This window comes from Rhyacophila brunnea, unplaced genomic scaffold, assembly GCF_057557595.1.
Source record: "Rhyacophila brunnea isolate RB1 unplaced genomic scaffold, BYU_Rbru_1.0 scaffold_12, whole genome shotgun sequence".
Lineage (NCBI taxonomy): Eukaryota > Metazoa > Arthropoda > Insecta > Trichoptera > Rhyacophilidae > Rhyacophila > Rhyacophila brunnea.
The window spans coordinates 8,210,622-8,234,625 of NW_028232774.1; the positions used below are offsets into that span (position 1 = coordinate 8,210,622).

The window sequence follows — 24,004 nt, forward strand, 5'->3', positions numbered from 1 at the left end:
TTGCAATAACGAGCACGGGACAATACTCTTTTCAACATCCTGGTTCTCTAATAATATGTTTATTTTCAGAAGTCATCGAAAAGTAAGGATGATAAAGCTAGTAGGAAAAAGAGAAAGAATTCTCAAGAAGAGAGCGCTGGCAGTAATCCAGAAACTGCATCTAAAAAGACTGTTAAAGATCTCTTGGCCGAAGCTAGAGTTACCGGTAAGACCATTATTCAGTTATTCACTCGTATGGCGGCAGGGTGTTCGATGACAAACTAGAAATACCCACAGAAACAAAACCGCAGACTCCAGCACAAAATCACTTTGTCAGAAATAGTTCTCAGTATTTGGAGAAATACATAATGTTGAAACTGCTGTACTGATGAAAAATATGCAATATCGGTTAATTTTATTTTTTATAATGTTAATTAATCAATGTTTTGGGGCCTGGAAAGGCTCAGATTCACGGAAACAATATTGAATTACCTGTACGAAAGTAAATTGATAGAGAGATCATCTATTCTTATTCTAACTAAATAGTTCTAATTAAGCATAGACAAGTCATTTATTTTTAGTCTTCATAATGGTGCTACAACCGAAATAGCTATCAACTTAAGAGACAATCTATAGATTTTAATGTGATTAATTGAAAAATATGCTCTTAAATTTGAATAATATGTATGGTTATTATGTGCTACAAATATAAATGCGTGTGTGTGGTGACTTTTTCAGTTAATTAGTTTCAGTTAGTTACCATTAGCAAAATATGTTTGCCTAGATACTTTATAGTTAGATCTTTTACATGATTGCCGACTGGGCAAATATAAATTATAGTTAATTAAATGTGATGCTACTCATATCACCACATATTCCTCGCTAACCCGCTGAAAAACAATTAACCTCTTTATTCCTTCCAGTTGGAATTGAAAACAACGAAGCCAGTACAGACTCTGGATCTTCGGATTCAAATTCCAAACCTCCGCCACCAGTTCCTGCATCTGATAACCAAGCTAGCTCCGATAGCTCAAGGTATCTATATTAACTCATTCACTGCTGACCAGTTAATTATCACAACTCGGTCAATGCTAAAGACACGCCCGGCGTGCAGCAATTATCATGATAATTAAATGTGGTAATTAACTCGTCAGCAGTGAATGTATAAGTATCTAATGGCCACATGCCTGGCGTGTTCTTAGCACGGAATGTGTTATTAATTATACTTGTGGATATTGTGTATAGCCAATTGAAGAAAACCCCTTAATAGATGAAAGTGAAGCCGAAAAAATATTACTAATGATTAAATTAGCTGCAAGCCGTTTTGCATTACAGATTCATTTGTAGCAAACTTCATCTGTCAAGAACTGTAAGCATTTCAATACAATTTTAGATTCATCCAATCCGTCAATATTACTGAGATAATCATTGCAATCGGTGTGAATCATTACTACATAATTTTAGATGAACAATCGTATAAAATCGCCAAAATCACACTATACACTAAAATTATTACTGTAACAAAATGTTTTGACTTTCTAGGGAGATTCCTGCATTACCGCCAGTGCCCGTTTCCAATGTGCCCCCTCCGCCTCCATCAGTGCCGCCCATTCCGTCAACTCTTCCACCTGAGGCAGCCATCTTAGTCCGCAGACTCAAAGCACTGGCCGACGCCCACTTCTCGTCTCGCACTGGGAAACTATCCGGATCTGAAGTCAATGAAATCATTCTTGGGTAAGTAGTTATTGTAAATTATAACTATGTACCTTATATATTATGTATTATATATATATACATATTTCTGTATATAAGATGTAATTATATTGATTGTTATACATAATATTATGTAGGTATTTAATTTTTTTTGTAGTCTACGTTTTTATTGTCTTTTTTTGACTTTATGACAGATTTACCATTCTAAGTTTTAGCCGATTTGATCTTGTAATTAAGTTCAGTAATTTTTATGATTTCTTCTAATAACTATTATATTATGTTTTTTTATTCAGTATGGAAAAACAATGTCGTCGAGGAGGCGTATCACCTGGCCTTCGTCATACTCTGTTTGGTCACGCCGCACTTCTTCTCAGAAGAGGCAAACCGGGACTGATCCAGAGGGCCCGGCGACTCGCTGATGAAAAAACTATTACTGTCAAGGATCCCCTCGACAGGTGACCATATTTTACCACGTTTTTATTAGCTCGTATTCTTGTTTGTCCGGTACAGATTTTTTCTTGTTTGTCCAAGATTTTTAACTAACTTCCTGACTAGCTAGACATTTGAAACTTTTAGAATATATCAGAACACAGCGACAATGCATTCTTTTAATACTTTTGGCCATCTTTAAACAGAATTGAATTCATTTTCAGTTAATTCTGTTTTGTATGTTTCGGAAAAAATTCGTTAAAAGTAATATTTACTACTCACTATTATTGGTTGCTAAGTGGGTCCTAGCAACTAAATTATTAATATATACGTGCGTTACTATGGAAATCAATATGAAATGTCAAAATGATGTATTCTATAATATTTATTCAGTATTTCTATCAAGTACAATAAAAAGTTTTTATTAATACATAGAATTGTCAAGTTTATATGATTCAACAGAAAATTTAAAAATGTGTATAAAAAGTTCTCTTTATCTTGTAATTTTCTTTTTCTCTTGCTTGAATCATTAAGACTCTCCACTCCCGAGAAATTAAATTGTTTACCTCTTAGCCGGCTCGCACATCACAACTCGCCTTGTGTGCCGGCGAATGTTGCATGATCACAACCTCGCACATCTGCCTAGCGCTGCTAGCTCTAGCTCTGCCAAACGCGGCGACAGTCTGGAGATAAATGGCTGATTGTGCAGCTGTGCGCATGCGCGGAGTCGATATGGCCGGACATCGACATGCAGACTTTGGCCAATGCAACTCGACGCATGTCGCAGAGTCGCAGTTGCATCGGCCAATCTGCGAAGCTCCATTTGATAACGTTTGTTTCTTGGTTTACGATGACGTCACATCGACGAATTCGTCGTAAGACGCATGCGGCGAGTTCTGATGTGCGAGCCCACAGGTTTATGAGTCAGATTTCACTGCTGTGTCATATTCACATATTATAAATTATTCGATAAATTTGTGTTTGAATGGGGTGATCGAATCGCTGGTTAACAACCATTCTCTCCATAATCTCCACTTTATGGTGGCCTGTATACTCTTGTCAAGAGGAAATCGTTTTGCATCGCACAACCACACATGTATTTTAAAATGTTAATATTCCTTAAGTAACACACTACAGTAAAACCTCGTTAATACGAATTCCATGGGACCAAAAATCGAAAAAAAATTCGAATTACGAATTATGAAATGTATGGGGGGGAAATATTAAAATTTCGAAAAAAAAAATTGATTTTCATTAATTTTGTTTCCGATCATAGATGTGCCTACCGAATTGGGTCATAAAATGTCAGGATTATTTTTATTACCTTCTTAAAATAAATAATTTTTGATTTTTTAAGAAAAGTGTCACAATTTTCAATGACTGGCTCATGAAATAGTGTACTTTATTATGATTTATTGGATATTTTTGTATGCCAGGGACTCTGAAATCATTTAAAGGTATGGTTTTATATGAAAATAATGTTCAAGGGTCTTTTTTTCGGGAAAATTTGGAATTATGGCGAATTTCGAATTATCAGTGTTCTTACTAACGAGGTTTTACTCTATCTGTAATTTCACACAATGTACAACTTCCAAAATTTGATAAAAGTATATATGAAAAAAATGTTCAAAAACCTAATGATCGATTAATTAAAATGATAGTATAAATAAATGGTTACATGTAAATAACTGTATGTGAAACATTTCACCGTGGCACAGTTCTGCTGTGAACTTTCTTATCGGAAAGAGATGACCATTCAATATGAACATTAATTTAATTTTCATAGCTGATTTTGGCAAAATTCATGAATGAAAACCTAACCTAATCTAACCTAACAATTAATAATCCAGTATATCGGCTATTTTCAAAATTTATTCGCTGCTGGCTTACTGTAAAGTAAACCGACAAGAACCATGTTGTATTTAGACATGAATTTTATATCAGTACTATACGACCCAGAGAAATTGGACGGTCTTTAACATACGGCCATACAGTAAGTACTCGACTTATGCGAATTCGACTTACGTGAATTCGTACTTATGCGATTTTTTTAAATATGCTTTTTTTGCTGCAGTTTGTTTCTCTACGCTTGTGTTGACATATAATATTATGTTATACTATATGGATCATGTAAAATGCAATCCACGATAATTAGCAAGACAAGAGGAATATTAATAGAAGAAATGGAAATATTGGTTATATGGATGGAAGATATGCAGCAACAACAAATTCCAATAAGCCTTATACTCATACAAGATAAAGCCTTGAGTCGTTTTGAAGACAAAGTGTAAAAATGATGATAGTGTTGATTCTAATGCATTCACTGCAAGCCATGGACGGTTTCAAAAATTTTAAATCCGTAATAAACTAAACAACATCAAAGTAACAGGTGAGGCTGCCGAGTTATGCAGATACAGAGGAAGATTTGATTTTTATCGAGAGTAGCAGAAATCATAAAAATGAGGATTACCTGCCACAAAATATTTTTAATGTGGATGAAACTGGGCTTATTGGAAAAAAATGCCAGATCAGTCATATTATAATATCCCAACTAGAAAAATCTATGCCAGGTATTAAGGTATCTGAAGATAGGCTAACCCTTTTACTTGGTTTAAAATGCTGCTGGGGATTGCAAAATCAAACCACTTCATCAATCAATAATGTTTTCTTAAATGTATGTACACATGTAGGTCTATTTTATTTTCACTTATCCTTAGAAACTAACACATATTATTTTAAAAATTACATGATTTTAAGTTTTATTCGACTTACACGAAGATCTTCGGAACGAATTAATCACGTAAGTCGAGGACTTGCTGCATATTTCCGATACAATATTTCACGGCGTAGTGTAATACGGCGAACTGCATATGTACAAGTTTCCAGACACGTAAATAAATGGCCTCCAATTTATTTTAAATTTATTTGAATATAAAATACAATGGAAAAGAATGAACTAACAATAAAACCAACCACTTGTGCATGAAATACAAAAGTAGTGTAGTCTGAGTCTGCCTTTATATTGTTTGTTTGTTTGGAGCGAAAAACGGATGGCTCGAATATCGGCAGAATGATTCACTACTTCTGAATACTTTCCCCGAACAAGCACGCATCCGAATACAATTTATTCACTGCTTTAGTATTCGATGCGTTCCTACGCTGGTGACTCTACTTTTCACCATGCAGGGAATAATGTTTTGTGTTGACTATTGAGTTATTCTGACTGAATTGTGGTGAAATCAGCCACATGAAAGAAAACATGCGAATGGACCTAATCAGAATTAATAAATTCCCTAGAAGTGGGTGACAGCCAAAGCAAAACAAAAAGAGGTTTCTTAACACATTTTTAATGAGTCAGTTGTTATCCGCTCTACTTCTCAATACCGTTCCCAACAATGGGACACTTGTAAAATAATTATTAATCAATTACAATCCCAAAGTTTTATTTGCAGGCTCAAAGGAATTATTGAAACGATGAAACCAAACCTGCTGGAGACATACAGAATAGAATCCCAGAAAATCATTGAGACAAAGTGAGTATTGTTCATTCATATATAAATTGAATTACCACTTTACCTACCGCCTCCACCACCGTGGCGTCCTTTCGCATCCAAACACAAAAAACTGGAGTCGCCAATGTGGTGTCTTTAGACAAATGCAACAAAATAAATTTGATAGACAATTTTTGCTTTTAAAAATTATTGAACATTCACCCGAAATATGAAGTAACGATAAAATAAATAATGTAAAACATATATATTTTATTAGATCCTAGCATAAGTTTCATTCACATTCCATACATATTTTTATCCACCAAATCCCTCTAACGCGTGTAGTGTCATTGGGTACAATACTCATATTATATTATACGCCAGATGTAATAATTCTTTAGTATGGTCGTAAATCTAAAACTCTCGATTTCTTCCATGAATGGGCTAGTGTTTTTGTTCTATTATATTTGGCAGATTAGTGACAATATGCTTCTAGAATTTGTTTGAAATATATGAGGTGCTTCAATAGTTGGATAAATTTTAATCTTGTGATTGAAATTTGCTGATTTTTATCAAACATTACCAGTATTTTGCCTACCCTCCTGTATGTGGAATTTTCCACAGTATTTAAAGTGTTGATATATATACTTTGTCCACCCTGTCTTTCAATAATAAATGCATAAATAAAAATTAGTCGTCGAGTGTTGAGTATACATCATTTCAGAGGTTAACAAATAGTTCACATGTTTTTTTTTCCTTATCAGTCGCCAGATATCTGCTCAGAATGCCACTCTCGATGATGACAAAAAAATACCAGAGAAACGATTACCGAAGCGCAGATTCCCGTGGGATGATCAAGTCAGGTGTGTATCAAACATTGCTTTTATACATATTTAATATAATCTACAATTTGAGAGAATGTTAGTTATTTTTTAAAATAAGGTATTGAGGAGGGCCTGTTTGTGAATATGGCGCATGGCTGTATGTGATCCTTCTATTGTCTCACCAAACATCTCAAGGATGCAAGACACCGAACCGCCTATGAGGTCAAAATAAATATAATTTTTAAATGGAACAAAACAGTCTCGCAGAGTTAAAAAGAGATACGGTATGCAGTTGTTATGCCAGGCTAAACAACGAAAAACTTGAAACAAAAGTGTTGTGTTAACATTGGTCTTGGGCACTGCCGATGCATTGAATTGATCGTGTTCAACTAAATTGAATTTTTTATTTTAATACATAATTATAATTGATATTTGAATATTTCAGACATACATTAAAACGTAAAACCGGGAATTAAATGCATTAAAATAAAACGGGACCGCAGAAACTACACGAAAATAGCGGGAAAACATGAATGCTGGGCAGGTAAAATGGGGGTTCCACCGTATTAATTCTAATCTCATTATTTGTTTGCAGAGGGATTTTGACAGAGTTGGTGAAATCTCAAAGTGTGGGAGTATCAACAGACGAAGAGTCCATTGTGAAATTCCTCCAGACCGTTGTGCTGCCACTTTTCCCATCTGGATTTGTCCGAATGCCTACACTGCTGCAGCAAGCAAAGTTCGTATACTTTCCCCAACTGACAACTTAATGGGTTTAATTTTACGACTTTTCATAAAAAAAAATTGTTAAAACTTCCAAATGTAATATTTGTTTCTATCGTTCATTGGCCCACGTGCTCGTCGTAGGTCAAAATTGAGTTTTTATTGTATTTTCAAACCATGATCCTGGACACTCCTTAAACGTTGTAGATAATCTATTTATATAATTTTGAAGCCTTATTATCCTTTATAGCTATTTTAAACATTTGATGACTGCATAAAGTATTTTTGTTACATAAAATAGTATTCTTTTAAACCTCTCGCTCTAATGTTTTAGAACAGGGGAGGGCAAACTGCGGGCCGCATGTGGCCCGCCGGGTATTTTTTTGCGGCCCGCCATCATTAATTGTACTTCTGATTACGAATAACTTTTTTTATACTTTTTTAAAAAATATTGACAATAGATTAAAATTTGAAGAATTTGTTGTTTTGTTAATGTATTATCTCAGTACGTCTTCCTTGCGTCTCGTCTCACACTATGTAACTACTATTTTCTATGTTGAACATCGTGACACATTTAAATACTTCTAACTCTGCGTTGCAAGGAAAAGAAATATATGCCCAAGATATGGTGAAGAGTTTGAATGGATTTCAATTATTAAAACTCAAGTTGTTCCTTCGACAAATATCGAATAACAACGTGGACCACTTTCCAACTTTGAAGTTGCTTAATATACCAGAATATAAATTTGAAGAATATGGTAAAATTATTAAAGCTCTGAATGACGATTTTTTCAACCTATGTATGTGAACAAACATTTTCGATCATGAACTTCAATAAAAATTCTTTACGATCAAATATCTCCGATGCCCATTTACAAGCAGTTTTGAAAATATCAACCACAAAAGTAACACCTGAATTTGAAAAAATGTTGAAAAATGTACAACACTTTCATTCTTCTCATTAATTTTTTTGTAATGTTTATTTTTCGTGATAATAAATAGTGTATATCTAAAAATGCTATTTTACTTGCGGCCCGCTGCTCATTTTGAATTCTTGAATTTGGCCCTCCATCCAAAAAGTTTGCCCGCCCCTGTTTTAGAATATAGTCATATTTCGGTACATAACTGTGCAGTGGTGTTAAGATTTTTTACGTTTATTAATTTTTAAACGCATTTATGAAACCATTAGTATAATTTATTACGAGATAATTTTTGTATAATATTCACGATAAAAAATTATATTGATAATCTCTGTGATCCCAAATTTGACAAGAATTAGGCATTTTAATATTAAAAAAATCGGCAAGATTAACACATTTGAAGATGATTCTAAAGATACTTATTATAAGCTATGTCTTTGACCATTCAAGTGTGATAAACATCTTATGAATAATGATTGCTTTATAATAATTATTGACGTAAGAATAAGGTAGTGTTTTTTTGAAATACGCCATTTCTTTTGTCATTCCCCAGTGGTTAAGCTACAACATACGGCCGTAGCCATAAATTGACAAACTATAATTAAAGTAGGGAGTAAAATGATATTGACGCGCGTGTTTGAACATGTACCTAACCGAATTTTTTTTTATTTTATTTTAAACGGTACATGTTCAAACACGTGCGTCAATATCATTTTACTCCCTACTTTAATTATAGTTTGTCAATTTATGGCTACGGCCGTATGTTGTAGCTTAACCACTGGGGAATGACAAAAGAAATGGCGTATTTCAAAAAAACACTACCTTATTCTTACGTCAATAATTATTATAAAGCAATCATTATTCATAAGATGTTTATCACACTTGAATGGTCAAAAACATAGCTTATAATAAGTATCTTTAGAATCATCTTCAAATGTGTTAATCTTGCCGATTTTTTTAATAATAAAATGCCTAATTCTTGTCAAATTTGGGATCACAGAGATTATCAATATAATTTTTTATCGTGAATATTTTACAAAAATTATCTCATAATAAATTATACTAATGGTTTCATAAATGCGTTTAAAAATTAATAAACGTAAAAAATCTTAACACCACTGCACAGTTATGTACCGAAATATGTCTATATTCTAAAACATTAGAGCGAGAGGTTTAAAAGAATACTATTTTATGTAACAAAAATACTTTATGCAGTCATCAAATGTTTAAAATAACTATAAAGGATAATAAGGCTTCAAAATTATATAAATAGATTATCTACAACGTTTAAGGAGTGTCCAGGATCATGGTTTGAAAATACAATAAAAACTCAATTTTGACCTTCGACGAGCATGTCCCCCCTTAATAATTCTGTTTATGAGATTATGATTAGTAATATTCTTAGTTAATTGGTTAATTATCATTAAGCAATCTTATATTAAACTTAATAATCTTGTTTTTCTTTCAGATTGAATAAGACCCAAAAGGTGACAGGGGAAATGAAGAAATCGCAAAACAAAGCTGAACTGAAGCAGGCCGTCAACAATCTCCACACTGCTCCTAACAGACCTATCAACAAGCAACCGGTGACCGCTGTTGACAATAAGCCAGTGCAGCCCCTCGACAGGAGCATCAGCGATCCCGAATCTATGGCTCCTGTCCCCCCCCGACCCAAAACTCAAACCAGCTCTATCTGCATCGGCACCGACATCCAAGACAGCGTTTCAAACAAGAGAGATTCGGCCACAGCCGTTCGACCGTCACCCGACAATGGAAAACCTTTCAAGATGCTCTCCGAAGGACCGGCCACCGCCGCATCCCAGACCATCGGGGACAATGTATCCATCTCCGTTGCCAACATCCTGCACAAAAAGAGTGACAGTGAAAAATCTTCCGTTCGTTCTCCGCCGAAAGTGGATAGATACATACCTCCCACCAATTTGAGCTCTGTCACCATTACACCTGTCTCCAGTTCACCCAAGGAGCCACCTAAGGCCTTCCCGCAGCCCAAGACTTCGACCGCTAACGCTCTCACTTTCACAAGCAATAGCCCCCCGGTGAAACCGCCCGACGCCGCCCTCCCGATGAGTCCTTCTGGATCGCCCTCGCAAAGTCCTGTCGCCATTAAAGTCAAATCTAGCAGTGCCCTCTTCGACAAGAGCACCATTGCCAAGATTATATCAGGGAAAGGCGGCGGCCCGGATCCGCCCAGACCCCCGCATCCTCATCCGCCTCAGTCTAATCTTCCCCGAGACGGTCACGGCTCTAGACCCAAAATACCCAGCGAGACGAGCATTATTAAATCTCACGAGAAACATCAGAAGCCTCCTGGCTTGGATCCTTCTCCCGGGATCATTTCTAGGGGTGACGGAATTTCATCGTCTCCCATTTTGCAACCTGTGAAAACATCATTCGGATCAGATCTGAAAATTTTATCTGTGAATGATGCGAAATCGTCCAACAGTAATAATGACCTGTTTTTAAAACCGAAGCACAAGAGTGATTATTCACCGCATTCGTCTGGCCACCGGATGCCCGGCTCGGGGTCAAAGTACGACGATCCATCCCGCTATCACAGGCACAACTCCAAATCCTCACACGGAGACAGAGACTCATCGAATGTCTCTCCCACCGCGAGATATCCGGAGAAACCTCCCTCATCCGGTTCGTCGCCCTATTCTGACAATTTCGCCTCCTCACTGAAACACCATCGCATCGTCAAAACCAAAGACTCGGAAGTCGTCATCTCGGATTCCGCTCGCATAATCGAAAATTCCGCAAGCGATAGAGACTCTCCGAACATTTCTCCCGCCGCGAGATATTCGGAGAAACCTCCCTCGTCTGCCTCAACGCCCTATTCTGATAATTTTGCCGCTTCACTGAAACGCCACCGTATTATCAAAGCCAAAGAAACAGATGTTGTCATCTCGGGATCCGCCCGCATGATTGAAAATTCGGTGGGCGACCGACCCTTGAACAATGCCCGCCCGCCTAAATTTAATTCCACCGGAGCTGTACGGACGCACTCGGATGATAGCAGTAGCGATGACTGCGTGGAGATCCCCTCTGACGATTCGCCGGCGGCGGCCATTTCCAGTCTCAAAGATGACGCCGTCAGGAAAGAGGCCATCCGGCGTCAGATGGAAAAGCAGTATGGTAAGCTGTACCCCACCGTGGACCGCCACGATAAGCCTACTAAAATCGAAAGCAAACCTCCCATCAAGGAAGCCATTAAAAAGAATTCGTACTCCGTTCACAGCATTCTCAAAGGGAGCAATATCGATTCGGTCCCGGCATCGTCTAGCATACTTCGACAGAACGACTACGACGTCATTCCCTCCTCTTTAAAACGCATGAATTTTGCCATGCCCGATCGTCCGGAATTCAAGAAGCCTTCTAGCAATAACATCAGCGGAGAAGAGCCCGATGCTAAAAAGACTAAAGTAGACGTGGAGATAGTGCAGCAGATGGGTCACTTCCGAGATGTGGAAGGCGACACCAAACCGGCGGACAGGGTGCGCGCCGAAGCCGTCAGTGTCATAAAAGACAATTTCGCAATCAAGTCTGATAGGTTTAAGGACAGGGCGGCGGAGAAAAAAGAATGCGCACCCGTCAGTGTTCTCAGGAAGAGCGTTGACCGAGAGATGACTGAACAGGATTTGGACATCAATCGGGTGATGCAGGACCTCAAGGAACTTCAGGTTTGTCACTTATGTACTATGAGAACAATCAGAAATTGAACTACAGTAAAATCTCAACTATCCGGACTGAATCATAAAATCATGAAATCTTATGAAAATAGAAACAAATGTTTCATAATATGGGTATCGTAAAGTATGTGATGATTTCATTTCAGAATTTACAAATGAGATCTCCAGATGGTATTCACCAGCGGCTGTACGAAGACTCCGCCAATAGTTAGTAAAATAGTAATGTTCTTTTTTGTTTTTTTCTTTTTGCATTCTTTTTATTTCACTTTATTGCTTGACTTTTTATTATTTCTCTTTTTGTCTGTTCTGTTTAACAATGCATGTACAGTACTCTCAGAAATCCGTCACCCCAAAAACCAGACAAGTGTCCAATTAATGAAAGCAGCGGATTATAGTGCATACATACAAAATATGGTAACACACACGGCATCGGAAATTTGGTAGGTACATCTATGATCGTCAACAATATTGATGAAAATCAAAAAAAAAAAAAATTTATTTTTCCCCCATACATTTCATAATTCGTAATTCATTTTTTTTCGATTTTCTGTCCCGTGGAATTCGTATTAACGAGGTTTTACTGTACCTACATACATATTTCGTAAAAATAGTTTTTTGAAATTTGTACTTGCTAGAAAATTACGGTTTTATTTATAATCAAAATCAAGTATTTACTAAATTATACATATTTATTAACTAAATATTAAACAGTAAATCACTTGACACAACCAGTGTTCAGTGAGGCAGATATTCTTGAATGGCTTAGGATTCCTGGCTTTCCCTATGACCAAAAGCTTCAGTTTGTGGTCCCGGTTGCATTGGAGCACGGCATAATTGTGATTATGGGCACATTCCTCCCTGGTACATTACTTTCTTCGCGATGAACGTACCAAGGAGAAGTTTGCAAAACAAACCTGTCTCATCTGCGTTGTATACTTGTACACGGCGGACTACTGAATTTGACAATCGAATACCGGTGAATAGAGCTTGATTTTATGCTTTCAACTAGTAAAAATAACGGCGGATTATAGTAGTTGTCGGATTATCGAGTGGTGGATTACTGAGAGTGTACTGTAATTAATTTACCGCATCTTTAAATAATTATGTGACATTTTTAATGTATCATTGTGCTATGTAGATTGCAATCCCAGACAGAATTTTCAATCCCAGAATTTGTATTTTTTCAATGCCGGGACCTACCAAAAACAAGAATTTTAACCGATTTTTTAAATTATTTTCTGTATTATGTACTAGAAATCTGACATTCAGTCCCACTCTATTGATTGATGATTTAGAGCAGGAGTCGGCAAACTGCGGGTTACCGGCGGCCCGTTACCTGATTTAATCATGCCCACAACAACTATTAACTAACAATGAATGGTTATGGAAATTAGAATTTGCTACAGACATCGTGGGATATCTTAACGAATTTAACTTAAAATTTTAGGGAAAAACAGTGCTCATACGTGGAATGTATTCTATCATATAGTCTTATCGCCGAAAATTTGCATTGTTTGTAACACAAATCAAATTAACCAAGTTTGACCATTTTCCATGCTATAAAAAATTTCAAACATTAGCAAAATTCGCAGCGGATATATTTGCTGAACTTAAACTACAGTTACAACAGCGTTTTTCGGATCTTGATGTGAGTGCAAAAGACATTTCAAAATTCACAATTAAGGAACTTTCGTTAGACCTTCAGTTGATTGCAAGTGATCTGCAAAATGATAATATGCTAAAAATGGTGTTTAAAAAATGGATCTAACCCAATTCTATAATTATCTTTCGGAAGATACCTAAATACGGTCAAATAAAATCATATGTACGGGGATCTATATTTGAAAGTACTTACCAATGTGAAACGTTATTTTCGAAATTGAAGTATGTAAAATCATAACACAGATCATTATTAAGAGATGACCATTTGCAAACAACTTTAGGAAGTACCAACTTCAGGTACATTCATCGCATTAGTACAAAATTTACCCAGTTCTATAATACGTTTATTAATAAATTTAAATAGTTTTTTTTTTTGTCTCAGCATGTGTATAAATATTATGTAAAAATATCCTCCATAATTAAAAAAAAATTGAACTTGTTTTTTTTTGTTGCTCTATGCATAATCTTAACCCGGCACCTGCCTCAAAAATCGTATGACGCACCATAACTACGCATGAATTTCATTATCGTCTTTGTTCTATACTAAAAAAAGCAATAAAAAATATGTCACAGCTCCAGTCGAGAACCCAAAACCATTAAAATAATTTCGACACACTAAAAAACCGTAATAAATCAGTTATAATATCAGAAACACTCGAACAAACGAATGCTATCCAAATTTGAAAGAACTCACCGTAAGACGCCATTTTGTAGCCAATAGTTAGAGCTCTGCGCGGTGTGTACTATTTCGACACTTGTGCATTACGTTCCCACGAATTGAAGTGTTACTAATTTTCAAGTGCATATCGATAAATCACATATTAATGTCTTCGGGTTGAGTCGTAAACAAATATAAAGGGGACCCTTTTAATATATTTAAACTACACAAACACTTCACTTATTGAATATTATTGATAAATTAACACGAACTCAGATATTAAAAAAAAAACAAATACAATAATAAACCTATTTTAAAATTCTTTTGACGTGTGATATATTTTAAAGCAAGGTGACAGACATAACGCAACATCACACGTTGGGCACATATAGCGAGAGAGTTTTGTTTTTTTCGGATTTTTTTTAGAATTCCCGCATACGAAACATCTCCTTCTAGGCTTATCGGTATTTTGTGTCGGTAAAATGTATTCTGGCAAATGTCCCGTTGCACTTTTGGGCAATAATCGTACGGGATTATCGCTAGTTGACGCTGTCGGCTTGGGCAGGGGTGCATTTGAAATTCTCACACAATATTTGTTCACTAATTGTTTTATTACACAGAGTTGAAAATCGCCCAATGTTTTTTTGTCACATTTAATAAATTTATATAAATAAAAAGCATTTAATAAATATAAGTCGATCATGTGGAATGCGACCTTTTTATACCACTTGATCGACTTTCTCATACACGACAAGTTGCTAAGCATCATGTCGGACTTATCTACCGTACCCATATTTTTGTTATAATCTATAACACATTTTGGTTTTTCGATGTTTTCGCCAGTTCTATAGTTCACTTTTCCCGTTGGTCCAAATGATGCATCGTGGAGGGTGGATAGCATGTGAACATCCCTCCTATCGTGCCATTTCAGAGCCAAAAGTGGACTATTGTACTTAGACTCGGTATCTCCCTTTTTCAGTTTGCTGAACTCTGGCATATCTTTACGATTTTTTCTCACTGTACCGCAAGCATTCGTTTTGTGAGAGTGAAGGTATTTAAAAAGCGCCGGACTCGAATACCAGTTATCACACCATAAGGTGTGACCTTTCCCGATGTAGTCTTTCATTAGCGTTGTCACTACCGCACCGGAAATACCGAGATTTTCATTGTCTTGTATGTCAGTCCCTTCCCCACAATAAATTATAAAGTCAATAATATATCCTGTCATTACGTCACACATCACAAACATTTTTATTCCAAATCGATGTCTTTTGGAAGGAATGAATTGTTTAAAAATTAATCTACCCTTAAACACGATTATGCTCTCATCTATGCAAAGATTCTGATACGGTATCATCGTTTCCCTAAAAATTGTTCTTGTGTGTTCTAACAGTAATCTAATTTTAGCTAGTCTATCATTTGAGGCGGTCACACTAGGATCAGAAAAATGAAGCATTTGTAAAATAAGTTGGTATCGATTTCTAGCCATTATTTTCCCAAAAATGTCTGCATGCAGGTAAGGATCGGTACTCCAATGTTCCTCTATCGACGTGTGCTTATTTCGAGTCATCAGCATTGATACGGCAAAAAATGTATACAACTCCGGCACTGACGTGTCTGTCCAATTGTGTGATCGCGATTTCGGTCCAAGGTCTCCCGCACTGTACGAATGGTTAAAAAATGTATTCGTTTGGTTCACTATTTCCGACATTATATTTTTATTCAAAAAATGTTCAAAGAAAAGACATTCGGGAGAGGATTCGTTCAAGTCGTTCGATGTCACGCCAGATCGACAATCATTGAATTCGTGAACTATTGGAATATACGGGCCAGTTCTCCACGACCGCAAAAATTCAATTGGCTCGTCAGAGTCCGTATCGTCGACGTCATGATCAGTCTCATGCTGTTCCAATTCCTCTTCCGACATATCATAATCTGAGTCCAATTCCTCATTAGTACGCACATTTTCTTCCTCCATATTTACGCACTATAAAACTATGAAATGTTTTTAAAATGTTTAACTACAGTATTAGGGAACGCCAAATCACAGAAACCATTAAACTCACACACAATAGTTATTGATATCAGTATTAATTTTCACATTCACTAAAATGGGACACGGTAGACAGTACAAAAAGTATTTTAAAAATCGCGGTAAAATAAAATCATACGTTCAATAGTTAATCATGCCAGTTTTAATGTGATAAGTACACCAGACAGCAAAAAAAGTATTTATCAACGATTGCGGTAAATATTCAACTTGTATGCGATAAATACAATCCCGCGCAATGGCCCGCTCGGTTGAAAGTCTGTCGTATACTGCGCAGTCGCGGCGCGCAGTTCAAACTGATTTCTGTCGACCGGCAAAACTTGGCCGTACGAATTGGTTCGAAACTTTGGTGATTATTTTATATTTAGAACCAATGCTTTTAAAATATGTCATAGGTGGCAGGAGAAGGACAAATCAGGCCAAATTTACGTGAAAAAATCAGTCCCGTATGATAAATATGGACGCGGTGACATCGATTTATACACATGCGCATTGCGAATTTGGCCGATTTGTACAAGGTGTGTGACATCGGCGCCGGCCGGGTTAAGATAGACATCTAAATTGATGATGTTGAGATTGACAAGCTAGTTTGACTGAGAAAAACATAATACAGTAAAACCTTGAATTGCAAGTATAATACGTCCCGGATACGTGTTTGTAATCCAAAGCACTTGTATATCAAATTTTAATCGCTCGCACTGCTGTGGTGCTTTTCTACAAAATTTTGCCTGTGGAAAATGTATTAAATTATTTTCTTGTCATGCAAAACTCACAATCCAAGGTTCTACCTACTGTATATTATTCCTAAAAGAAGAAATATACACGATGTTGTTACAAATTCTTTATCTTTTCTGGTTCTGCATTACGCTCTCAGTTTATATGAAACATTATAATAATTATGTTTCTATATCATTTTTGATTCTGTTTTCTTTATTTAACAAAACCATGTTTTTTTTTAACATTTTCAATCTCGAGATTTAAGGATAGCTAATTTTAATTGTTACGTCCAATAAATTATATATTAAAGATTTATTTCTCTTGCAGGTAACTCACGGACTTCGTCATTCTCTTCCGAAAATAAGTCGATTTATAATTCCAAAAATCTAGAAGAAAGCGCTGAAAATCTCATGTGAGTTTTGTATTTACTACCTTAAATTGTAAATTTACTTCATATTAATATGAATACTTCATACTTTGTAAGTCTATAAAGACATAAAAAATCATGTCTTACTTACACCCATACAAGCACTCTTTCAAGATCCTTGTAAATCCGGTGCTCATGTACATATTGGAATCATGGTGGGTGGACTTAACCACCAGACGTTTTCATTATACAGGTCTCCTCTTACCTTTGTGCAACCTTGTGCATACCTTACCTCATTTTATTACTTCTGCAGTGGAACTTCTGTTTTATCCTCTCTCTTCATGCCCAGACAGTACTGGACACGGATTACATGACATACATACACTACAACCGGCTTTATCAATAACATTTGTAAGATGCACGCCGAATATATCATTTTATGATTCGGATTGAAGTATCTCTGAGAATTTTGAAATTTATAATCGACCGAAAAAATTGTACCAGTGGATTTTTATTTTTATCCATGTCTGAATAATGCAGTAACCATAAATTAAACAAAGAAATGGTAAAAACTAAAAAAATAACTTAGATTTTCAATGTAGGTGAAGATGCATGCTCAAAATTCTTATTAAATATTTTGGTTGGACTAGTGGAAGTCAAACAATCATATAAACACCCAGGCTTTGAGAAACTCACATATGTAAATGTATTGTGACCTCACCTCAATCCAGTGCCTTTAGCGTTGGACTATGAAGGCCTGCACTTGTATGAATATCGAATGGTGAGCAGCCTTAAACACCCAGGCTTTGAGAAACTCACATATGTAAATGTATTGTGACCTCACCTCAATCCAGTGCCTTTAGCGTTGGACTATGAAGGCCTGCACTTGTATGAATATCGAATGGTGAGCAGCCTTTCTGGGTAGGAATAGCTCGAGAGAGTCATCGGAGGAAGCCAGTACCGACCCCTGGTTGCACCCCACTCCTCGTGATTGATCATTGAAACAAAATTATACTCATCAATATCATCTTATGGAAGTATGATTTCCAGCTAATAAATTACATTCTTTTAATTGAAAAACTAGTAATTAATGTTGCTTTCATTATTGTTTTTTCACCTAAATATTATTTCCTGGGCCTGCCTTGGCCAGTGTTATAGCTGCGTCATTGGCTTTCAATATGTCGTCAATGGTACTACGGTTGGACACAGCTAACCATTGACTATTACGAATATTTATCATTAAAAATTATAATATTAAATCATTGACTTACCTTGATAATTATGTTTTAATTTATTTTCAGAAACTCACCATCAATATTCATGGAGAATTCAGCTCCTCAGAATCTTACTACTGGTAAGTCACGTGGTTATCGCCATTTCTTTATTGTCAGCTTAGTAGATACAAATGCATAGATTAAGACGTTTAAAGCAGCATTTAGACCAAGTGAGCGAATGTTCTTTCTTCCCCCACTCCAGCGAAATTCTCTTCACTCAAACGCCTTTTGGCGAGAAGTGGGGGAAGAACGAAGATTTGCTCCTTTGGTCTAAATGCACCTTAAGACTACATGGTCTAAGATTTCAACCCAACTCAAACCTTAAACCCTTAATTCTCAACCTTATTTTCATCAGGAGCATTAGCTATGGGGTGTATGTTTACAATGATGCGTTGGACATGCCTGTACCAACATATGAACATATTTAAGGTTCAAATTTTTTTATTTTTTCATCAGGAGCATTAGCTATGGGGTGTATGCTCACAATGATGCGTTGGACATGCCTGTACCAACATATGAACATATTTAAGGTTCAAATTTATTTATTTTAGTCAACATGTGTATTTGTATCAATGGGCGGGTGTATGCTTCTTCCTTCCTGCATCCAAATGAATGGCTAGCAATCTAATAAAACATAGTAATCAATTTATAAAATATGACCTTTGTAGTAGGTGTATATTCTAGGTAGGTACCATTTTAATTTTGTTATTTTATTCTTATTAAAAATGCATTATTACTGGCAACTGAAAGCGTTTGATATAAATTGATTTGAAATAATAATAATTATCCACCTAAATAAATAAATTTTAAACATACATAATTTGAAAACATCTCATGTATATTTTTCTTCTATTGACCATGTCCGATCCTAGTAGTATCATATTATGGGCCTCCATAGAGTAGAGGTTTGTATGAACAGATTTTTGTTTTGCTTAGACTCCAACGTAAATTGAAAAACAATGTGTGTATTTGCCAGACCTAGGATTCCAACCTGGGCCCCACGACAGTATAAGCCGACGCATTAGACGCTCGGCCATTGCGGGCCGTATGTAGAGTATATGCTTCATAACTTTGCACTCCAGCGCTAGGATGGAAATGATGTAATATATTCTAAAATTATTTTTTTACATATATTATATTTATTTATTTATTACTATTATAATATTAAGTATATTAATACAATTGAATAGCAATTGATCTAATTTTATGCGAGGTAATCAAATGAAGAGGCGTATCAGTGTAATAAAAAGTTCAAAAAAAGTGCAAAGTTATAAAATGGATACTCTACCCACCAGAAAAAATCTTTTTTGAAAAAAACTATGAAACCCGACGAGACTAAACGTAGCCACTGGATTCGCAACAATGTGCTTTTCCTTCTTGAAATCCTGTGAACTATTCATTCAATAAAAGTAATAGTTTATTAAATTATTTAGCAAGTGCAAGTACGTTATCACAAAAAAAAATTGGGATGATCCGGACATCAGTTGATAATTAAGACATCTAATTGATACCTTTTCCGACCATGTCCGATCCTAATAGGATCATATGGGCCTCCACAGGGTAGAGGTTTGTATTAACAGATTTTTATTTTACGAGAAATGGATGTCAGCCACTTGCTCAACCTATCAGGTCCATACCCTGACTCACACACATATTGAAAAACAATATGTGTACTTGCCAGACCCAGGATTCGAACCTGGGACCCACGGCATGATGTGGGTGTTGATACCTACCTTGATTTAATACACAAAAATTGATAACGAACATTATTTACACAATTTGATTAGAATTTCCTGTAAGAACTATTAGTTGTATTTGTCGTGATTAAGTAGGATGCCCATAGATTAATTGGAAAAGGCACATTGGCACGAATGCAATGGTTACAGATTCAAGTCCCATCAGATGTCATATTTTTTTTCAAAGAAGAATTTTTCTAGTGATACATACCTATAGTATAGAATTCTAGTGATATTTTCAGATTATGTATGTTCAATGTATAGAATGTTACATTCTCAAATCCTGTGAATTATTCGTTGAATAAAAGAAATAGTTTATTAAATATATTTTAAATATTTTTAAAACTGTCATTATTTTTCTCACTAATTAGTAATGTTTTTCTTTTTGTCCAGGTTCACTTCAGTGACGGCATCCACTCCCGGCCTGTTAGCATGTCGGCCATATTGTAAATTTACTCGATTATCTTTTAATTGAAAATTATCTCCATAGGAAATGAGATCCATTTCAGAGAAACGTGTAAAAAGTATTTCTAACGATTAAATATTATTATCTTTTGTCTAAAATTTGTACTTTCCATGCTGCTTTTTTTTGTATAAAATAGTTTTTTAGTCATTATTTTTCGCTCTTTATTGTCAATCATGTTTAGGTTTAAATACATTCGGCAGTTTTGCAAGTTTTTTTTTTTTTGTTTTATGAAAGACGCCGGCGGAATATTTTGCGGCGTATGTTCTAAGTCCTAGTCATTTTTACGTCGGTTGTTTAACATAATCGTTACTGAAATCAAGCGTTGTTTATAATTATTAATGAATACCGATATTTCTGAAAAAATTTTCTACACTAGGAAACGTAAAGCATTATACAATACTATGTAATAATGTTCGTTTTTCTGTTTCATGAATATTAAAAAAAATATGTCTACACAATAAAACAAGAAATTGTGCAGTATTTATCTGATATTCCATATTCTGTTATTTTAAACTCGCATACAGACACTAAAATACCAATTGTACATAATTATATTGTACAGATCAACTGACATAATTATTCTGATGAATATCAGTTGGCAGAATCATACAAACTATAATTATTGTCTGTGGAATTTTTGTTTCTGTTATTTTTATTTATGTTATCAGTTAATGATTGAGTCATTAATATTGTTATTATTCAAACATGAAATACTAATGCACTCATTATTTATTATTGTTACAAGGACAGTGTTTAAAAGAAATCTTCTATCATATTATGAAGTATATACACCCTTTTTTTGCAGTTCTATTGCTTTCCCATAAACATGGTCGCCTCTAAGTTGCGACCGGCGGTGGAATCTATCTATATTCCACCCAAATTAGGATCATATAGTTGGAATACACATGCTGTCCCGCTTTGCCATTTCTTTTGCATAGTGGTCAATAGAATTTAGCGCGGTGCCACGTAGTATGTAATATCAACATTTATCAATACGATGTAACATTTTAATTTTAACGGCTTATATTTTTGATTTGACAGATTATTGAGAGACAATGCCGTGAAGTCATAGTTAAACTACGTGATTGACTGATTTATAGAAGTAGCATACGTCAAAGATACGTAGATACAAATTTACATTTGTCAAAAAGACAGACAGCATGTATAATTTAGTTATCTGATTTCTTACAGAGTATAGACTATAGCTGTAGAGCTATCCACGGTATACATCCCGTGTAAACAGTATGTGAAATGCAGTTTGCAGCTTGCAACCTTAAGCCGGCTCTCACATCAAAACTCGTCTCGCCTGCAACGTGTTGAATACGTCGATGTGACGTCATCTTTTTCATAAAACACACATTGCCAAATGCAGCTTCGCAGATTGGTCGAATGCAACTGTTTAGTTTGAAAAAAACATCTGCAATCGACAAGTCGCATGCTTGGGCATTCTTTCTTGGGCTGCGAGTCGAAAACGCCAGGACGCATACAAACACCTAAATAATTAGTCGCCGATTGCCGCATCCAAATATCTATACGTTTTGAAGTTTACGTACGACTGACGCTAGGTAGATTTGCGCGGTCTTCATATTCAACACCGGATCAACGTTCTTGGAAGGTTTGATTTATGGCTATGAGGCGAGTTTAGATGTGAGAGTCGGCTAAACCACAGATTATCAATGCGTTGAAGCAAATTAACAATTACATACTAGTTTAATCCATAGTAATTTTGCCTTATTAGAAAAAAATGTCACCGATGACTAAATTCTATATTGAAATTGAAACCGTACCATGCAGTATCACTCTTCCTCAATCTCCCGACAACATTTTGGGATTGTTATCTTGCCGAGAATCGGTGCCTTGTGGTTTCTATTTTTCTCTGCTGTAGCCAAAGATATTGAAGAAAACCTTTATATGGAGAACTAAAGATTTGAAAATGAGGCAAAAAAGGACCTCTGGGACCACAAAATTTCTTACAAACCTAGAGTAGTTACTGCCATTTTTTGAACATACAAAAATCAAACTGGAAGATGATTCAACATCTTTGGCTACATTTCAAGGTTATATGAATGAATATATTTTGTCAAAAAATTGTCATTCTTACCAAGAAAGTTATTAATATTTTATTGTTGAATTTTTATGAACCGTAGTGCATTTGTAGTGATGTTATTTTTAAGTTATTATTATTTTCATTGTAATTTTTGCCGTATAAATATGTCTTGTATAAAATATATTATTCAATCATAATACTCGGTCGGTTATGTCTATTTTAGTGCCGTTTTGATGTTGAATCATTTATATAATCATAATATATACATACATATTATACACTTCCTATAATTGTGAATTCTGAACAATCAATTTATTTAACATTGAACGGCATATTTTATATTGTCTGATGTAACTGTCATTGTCAACCAACTGATAAATTTAGATCTGGTCTTTTGAGCCATTTAAAAGAGGACATTGTAATAGATTCATGATTATTATTTCCCACAATACTGTATAGTATTTAGTATACTACAGTAGAACCTCGTTAATAAGAAACGGATAATTCGAAATTTGCCGTAATTCGAAATTTTCGCGAAAAAAAAGTCCCTTGAACATTATTTTCATATAAAACCATACCTTTAATTCAAATTTCGTAAAGTCCCTGGCATATAAAAAAAATCAATAAATCATAATAAAGTACTCTATTTCATGAGCCAGTCATTGAAAATTGTGATAGACTTTTCGTACAACATCATTAACTACTTATTTTACGAAGGTAATAATAATAATCCAAAAGACATTTTATGACCCATTAACATACAGGGCACCGGAAATTTGGTAAGCGCATCTATGTCGTAAACAATATTGATGAAAATCAAAAAAAAAAAAAAAATTATATTTTTCCCCCATACATTTCGATTTTGGGTCCCATGGAATTCGTATTAACGAAGTTTTACTGTATTTTACAAGTAGAGAAAGTTTACACAATATATTGCTGTCCTAATACGTTTTATGGCTTATTGTATGAATCAGGGTTTGGTATACGAAAATTGTTTAAAAAGTATCGACCTTCAGCCGAGAAAAATATATTTACTCACGTGGAGGTCTAAAACCTTAATCCCCTTCAAAATAGTCTCTGGGATTGCACTCACTTCTCTCAGCGGTCCCACCTTTGTTTCTCGAACACATCTTCGAGAATGTCATAGAGCTGGTCCTTCGTTATGCTCGCTTGACTCAAATCGGGTCCATGTCATTTAAGCTTTGATAACAGCCAAAAGTCATGGGAGAGTAGGGAAC

General features: G+C 35.3%; 1 protein-coding gene across 3 annotated transcripts in view; it reads left to right on the forward strand.

Moving 5' to 3' along the window:
- Positions 1-23,578, forward strand: part of LOC147077735 (uncharacterized) — a 37,431-nt gene extending 13,853 nt beyond the window's left edge. Inside the window, exons 6-17 of one of the 3 annotated variants that reach the window (XR_015072233.1) lie at positions 70-205; positions 903-1,014; positions 1,522-1,713; positions 1,986-2,147; positions 5,574-5,654; positions 6,377-6,475; positions 7,032-7,175; positions 9,548-11,780; positions 11,936-12,008; positions 17,204-17,288; positions 18,545-18,597; positions 20,647-23,578. Coding sequence is in view for 2 of the 3 variants with exons in the window: in XM_085960734.1 (XP_085816860.1) it covers positions 70-205; positions 903-1,014; positions 1,522-1,713; positions 1,986-2,147; positions 5,574-5,654; positions 6,377-6,475; positions 7,032-7,175; positions 9,548-11,780; positions 11,936-11,996; positions 17,204-17,288; positions 18,545-18,597; positions 20,647-20,660 (3,372 nt within the window). In the remaining variant the exon portion in view is untranslated. The remainder of the gene's footprint in view (positions 1-69; positions 206-902; positions 1,015-1,521; positions 1,714-1,985; positions 2,148-5,573; positions 5,655-6,376; positions 6,476-7,031; positions 7,176-9,547; positions 11,781-11,935; positions 12,009-17,203; positions 17,289-18,544; positions 18,598-20,646) is intronic. The other 2 variants (XM_085960734.1, XM_085960735.1) reach the window with 2 other exon arrangements.
- Positions 23,579-24,004: the final 426 nt, after the last annotated feature.